Source organism: Perna viridis, chromosome 2, assembly GCF_037379345.1.
Source record: "Perna viridis isolate PV_CMFRI_1.1 ecotype Kerala chromosome 2, ASM3737934v1, whole genome shotgun sequence".
Classification (NCBI taxonomy): Eukaryota; Metazoa; Mollusca; class Bivalvia; order Mytilida; family Mytilidae; genus Perna; species Perna viridis.
In genome coordinates this window covers 23,296,201-23,302,200 of record NC_142446.1, presented here as the reverse complement: position 1 = coordinate 23,302,200, position 6,000 = coordinate 23,296,201, and the positions used below count along the sequence as shown (strand labels likewise).

General features: G+C 34.1%; 1 protein-coding gene across 2 annotated transcripts in view; it reads right to left on the bottom strand.

Annotated features, from left to right (window-relative positions):
- LOC148624127 (follicle-stimulating hormone receptor-like) overlaps positions 1 to 6,000 on the bottom strand; it is a 40,304-nt gene continuing 34,304 nt past the window's right edge. For both annotated transcript variants that reach the window (XM_088566649.1, XM_088566650.1), the window contains exons 5-9: positions 4,850 to 4,939; positions 4,399 to 4,467; positions 4,070 to 4,138; positions 3,639 to 3,713; positions 1 to 3,368 (exon numbers count right to left, since the gene is read on the bottom strand). In XM_088566649.1, the coding sequence (XP_088422775.1) occupies positions 1,100 to 3,368; positions 3,639 to 3,713; positions 4,070 to 4,138; positions 4,399 to 4,467; positions 4,850 to 4,939 (2,572 nt within the window). In that variant the 3' untranslated portion in view covers positions 1 to 1,099. The remainder of the gene's footprint in view (positions 3,369 to 3,638; positions 3,714 to 4,069; positions 4,139 to 4,398; positions 4,468 to 4,849; positions 4,940 to 6,000) is intronic.

Here is a 6,000-nt window from a genome sequence, read left to right as displayed (position 1 = left end):
AACCATAAATATTGAATGTTCTGTATGAAAAATCCCCTTTTCTTTGGAGTAAAGATATGTGTATTTGTACCAATCTTAAAAACAGTTCAGATATGTTAAAAAATTAGAAGTTTTTTTCCTTCCTTCTTTCTTTTTCTTTTTGACATTTTTAATTCTCATGATATATATGATTTGTATCCATTTGTCTTCCGGAGATATCACTCCCTGTTTTTGTTGGAGTTCATATTGCTAACGCTTTATTTTTGTTGCCCTTATCTTCAGTTTTTTTGTGTAATTTTTTTTATTCGGTTCACTACATTGTGTATATAGATCGTCTGTATCATGTATTCATGTTTAGGCCATGTTTTGGGATATCATCACACTGCTGACGCTTCGATATTTTTTGCCGATATAATATTATCTGATTAACGAACTTTTAATTCCATCTTCTTGTTTTATTTTTGTTTCTTTGTTTAAATTCATAAAATTTAAGTTCCTCTAAAATGCTTGCATCTGTAAGTTTACTTGATTTAGAATGAAGTTTACAATGAATTACTACAATATATACGCTGATCTACAAGCAACAGTTTCAGGCATCTTAATCAGTTCATAGATTCAACCATTTAATGGTATTATAATCACAGCTATAACAACCATACCATTAACACAACAAACTGTACATTGTTTGACAATGAACACTTTTACTATATGATTTTGATGTCTACTTTTGCTGATTAAACGTTTAATAAACTTTTTTCTTATATAGCTTCATGTAAATGAAATGTAAATCGTCATATATTCATTCATTAATTAGGCGCCTACCAGTAGCTGGTGGAACTACAAAAAGAATTTTCCTTAATTCATGTATATATCCATAACTTATGTATCAGAATCCACTGTCCATGCAACAGAATAAGTTTTCTCTTAAATTTCGTTAAAAATACATTGATATAATCCCCGACTGACCGAAATAGATTGTTTTTTTGGGAAAGATTGAAAACGATTATAAAACTGTTTTAATGTCTTTTTTTTGTCTGCTTCTTCCCAACGGATATACTTTTTGAGTCAATCATGATTCCATGATTCATGTAATCTTATTAATAAAAAGAAATAGACGGGGTCACGTGAATGAAATCCTCGTTGAATTACTATCGTCTATATTAGGACTACTTCGAGATGAACTAACTCCTACTATGCCTAGTTCATTGATCTCCTTAAAGAACTCGGATAAAACAGAATCACTGGGACATTTCTTCTCAATTACCGATACAGGCGATTCCCTTAAAGTACAATGTTTAAGCAACGTTTGTTGAACATTATCGTCATCACATTCATCGTCTGTGGTGTAACCGCCATCTTTAGTAAAAACATCACCATTTAACAACGAAGCGTTGATTGTTTTGATGTCTGATAATCTCTGCATTTCAAAGTCAGCGAGAGTTTCTTCGTTGACCGCTTGAATCCCAATTACTACTTTTTTGTCATTTGTACATGCATTAACATTTTGCTGTAGAACCCATGGGTTTTCGTGTTTTGTACTGTGATCTTCTACGGACTCGCTGTTGTCCGTAGGTATTTGGCGGCCCTTCTGGTACTTATACTTAGAATAACTGTCCCTACGTGGTGGTGGGAAGAACATCACGTATTCACTAGCACTACGTACATATGGAGGCGGAGACCGTAATCTTCTCTCCGTTGCCGGTTCTGATGTACTAGCAACTGATTTTTCGCACTCACTGCTACCTGATTCTGGAAGTCGAATACGGATGGATGCATGCTTTGTATGGTTCTGAATAAATGTTGACGTAGAGCAATTTGACTCACTATTTGATGGTCTCGATAGCAAATGTTTGCTAGATAAAGTGGTGGCTTTTCCTTTAACGCCATTCCTATTAGCTAAGCTGTTTCTGGAGTTACTACTTGTGAATGTTACCCTGTATCTATTAGCTCTTTCCGTACAAATGCCATATTTACCTAGTAATATGTAAAGATCTTTGCGAAATTGCTTGGTAATTATCACATATAAATATGGATTTGCGAAAGAATTCAACGGATAGAAAAATACAAGTAAAATTTTGGAATTGGTAATGTCTATTAGTGGAAGTCCAGCAGATGCAGTCAACCCAAAGAATGCTATTGGAGCCCAGCATGCAAAATTAGTAAAAACGAGCATTGCCATACGTTTAGCAATTGTAGCATCATTGTTACGAAGATTCGTTTGGCTTCCCCTAACTTTACAGTACATGTTTATGTAACAACCACATATGCAAATAAAAGCAAATCCATTAACAACAAGAAGTGACACAACGTAGGCAACATCCACGGCATCGTCCACCTTCATTGGCAGACAAATACTGACGTGACCATAACTACTTATTCCCACCAAAGGTAGATGTGCCATAAATAATGCGTAAAGCCAGCCAAAAGCCATGAATATCATTGCCTGGCGGATACGTAGACGTTTTGTTAAATGTATGGCATGGCTTATAGCGTACCAACGTTCTAACGTTATGATTGTCAATGTAAATATAGATAGTTCACACGAAAATACAGTGAGGAACCCTGCAGCTTGGCAACCACCCTCATTTTGCCAGATGACTGCGTAATTAAAATACTCATTTAAGGTATGAGCGTCTATTGATGCTAAAAGTAAAAGATAAACACCCATCATTAGATCAGCAAATGCTAAGTTGCACATTAAAAACTTAGTAACAGACATTTTCCCCCGACTTTTTATAAGAACAATAAGAACAACAGAATTTCCTATTAAAGCCGCTAGTAAAATTATCCACACAAATATCCTGAGCCAGTCATAACCCATTAAATCCTCGCAAGGATTGAAAGCATCTGGTTCTGGTGTACATACTACTTGACGATAGTCCTTTACAACTTGTCCGCAGAATGCTGTTGATTCCTTTGCAGAAAGGTTGAAATCCGAAAGAAAGCTTCCAAGTGACTCTCCTAGATTTACTTCCTGCTTAAAGTGAACAGACGTATTACTTATTGGTGCAGGTGGTCCAAATCCAAGTGTGTTATTTGACATAAAGTGCCCCGGAAATATATTCCGCTTCAACCTTGGTGACGCAGTAACAAATTTTCCAAACCACTCAATATCGGTACTGAAAGCTGAACCAGGAGGCGATGTTGAACATTCCTGCTGAACTCGTCTTTGGAATTCCATGTAAGCTTTCCATTCAGTTGGATTCTGTTTCTCAGGATTTTTGAAAAGACAACAGTGGTGAGGATAATACAATTCAGCAACTTCTATCTTATTGAAATGTATAACAGGTGGAAATTGTCGCAATGTCTTTGTTCCTTTTAATCGAAGCTCAACTATCTTTTCCAACCCCTTTCCAGGCAAACTTTCGATCGACGTCTTTGAGAGATCTCTGTATAAAAATATAGTTAACTTCTCATTCAACGCTTTTTGAAAATAATTTTGAACTTTTGCCATTGGGGTAGTAGTAGCTCATAATTTCATTAGTTCTGACGAATTTCACTCACCATAACCATTTATAAAATCCAAAGACATGGTATTGACATTAGTTTATGTAAAATCTTAATTAAAATTAAATTTAAAAAAAAACGCCTTTTTATCTCGTCATATGCATCATTTGAATGAACAAAAAATTAGTTAAACACTATATACTGATACTTACAGCTTTTCCAGTTTCTCGATCTTATGAAATGCATTATCCTCTAACTGTGTCAATGTAGGGTTGTTATCAAGTTGTCTGTTAAATAAACAAACAGTAAAAATACATTTGTATTGACAAGAATAAAGGAAATACATGCCAAATGTCAGTTAAAATCTAATTTTTCTTTTATAAATTATTTTCAAAAGTATCATTAGTTCCAGTTAAAAAAAAATAACAAAAGAAATAAGTACACGTCAATTTATTTTACATCACACAAGCTTAGTATAGCCTGTGTTGAAACACCTGGTTCCTAAATGTATCATCAGATCAGGCAGAATGGAAAAATGGCAGACTTACTTAGCGCGATGAACTCAGTATTGCTGTCATGTGCATAATGCCACTTAAACCAGTTTTTAAAAACTAAAATATTTCTTGTTCAAGAAAATACATACAAATTGAATATCTGTGCTTTGTAGAAGGCTGCATCGTGTACTCTTTTCAACTTGTTGTTGTTCAACTTCCTAAATTATGCAAAGATTTTTTAATACTTACATTGTATTTTAAAATGCAAATGGAAGATTTAATCTGCTCATCTATTATAGAAAATCGAATATGTAAATGTATATGTATTAATGTCTCTTCAAGAATTAACTTTGATAATTGGTGATTACCACTAAAATAATTACAGTGCTTCATAAACCATCTTTGCACATGATTTGAAAAGATGTTTGCCCGCTTTTGCAGAAAGTCTGTCGATTTAACATATAAATAAAATACTTACAGAACATGGGTTTTGACACTCATAAATGCATGTTCCATAATATTTTCTATTTGATTGTTAGACAAATCTCTGAAATAAACAAAAGTAAAAATGACCTTCTAATTACTTTACAGAAAATAAACATTTAATTTAGTTTACCCATAATTGTGAGAAAAAAGGAACTCTTGGCCGACCGGATTTTGACGACTATTATTCCTTCTAGTGATAACAGCAATATATTAAAACATTATATTGTTTCTTTTGTTGATAGCTCCAGTCACTCTTTTTTATTGTTCATGCGTTTCTGAATACGTGGATTTTACAATCATTTGAGGGAATTATGTGCGTTCATAATTTTTTTGAGATTGTAGTATGTATTTGAAAGTACTCTTTTTGTCTTTGTTTTTCCATTGCATTTGATTTACTTTTATTGGAATGTTGGGGATGAAATACAAAAGCATACGATACTTACAGTTCAAGCATAAAACTATTGAAGTTCTCGTTAAATGTCTGGAAATGTTCAAAGTTTGGAACACTTTTCAGTCCACTCTGGTAAATTTGTCTGAAATGTGTTTATTTAGATTGAATGATATATTTGTCTGCTATAAATATTTAAAGCAGACTACATTGTAAAAGCAAGGAACAGGTATGTATAAATTAACCGGAACAAAAACTGATGAAAACCGATAAAGCACCATAAATTAACCAGAACTTAACTTAAAGAATAAACACAGAATGAGCAAGTCAGATTCTTAAACAAATTGGGAGTATGAACCAGGTGCACTAGAAGGGTAACCGTCCTTTGCTTTAAAAAAACACCCACCGAGTTGATTATATAATTTCAAAGAGTAATCAAGGGAACCAATATTCTGGCGGAAATTAAAAAAAAATGTATTCCAGGGACAAATACTAGACATGAAAAACATACACATACAACAAAGAACAAAAATAACCAAAAAATACGTAAAAAGCAACATAAGTAAATGAGCAACTCGGAACTGGGAGCATGCACCAGGTGCACCAGTAGGGTAAGTGTCCTCTGCTTTTCTAGAAACCCCAGCCCAGTTGCTTATTAAAAGTCCAGTAGACAAACGAGGAAAGGAAAACTATGACACGTTGAACAAATAGCTTCTCATGGTGCAGATAGATACATCTTGACGATCCACGAGTTCATGATGACGATCATAAAGCTTCTATAGTGACGACTTTAATCTTGTAGCAACATTACCTTGTTCCAGAAACCTAATTGTAAACAGTCTAACTTGGTGCAAAAAGTCTCCGTAGTTACGGCATGCTCTGACTTAACATATGAGTTGTGATAGGAAAACTCCATATGCAGATGCTGAAGGGATGTTGCCACAGAGGAATGGAAAATTGACAATACACGGAATGAAAAGTCGTAGCGTTTGTCATATAGTTAGGTCAAAATGTTTAAGTGATGACGTAGGTCTTTTGCAACATAATCTTATTCCAATAGCTAACTTGCATGTAGTTTAGCGTGGTAACATAATTCATGTAGGTTCAACAGGCTCTGGCCTGATATAAAAACTCCATACACAGTTACTGAAGGAATGTTGCCACAGACTAATGGTAATTGAATTTTAAATGAGAAGTGATCGCATT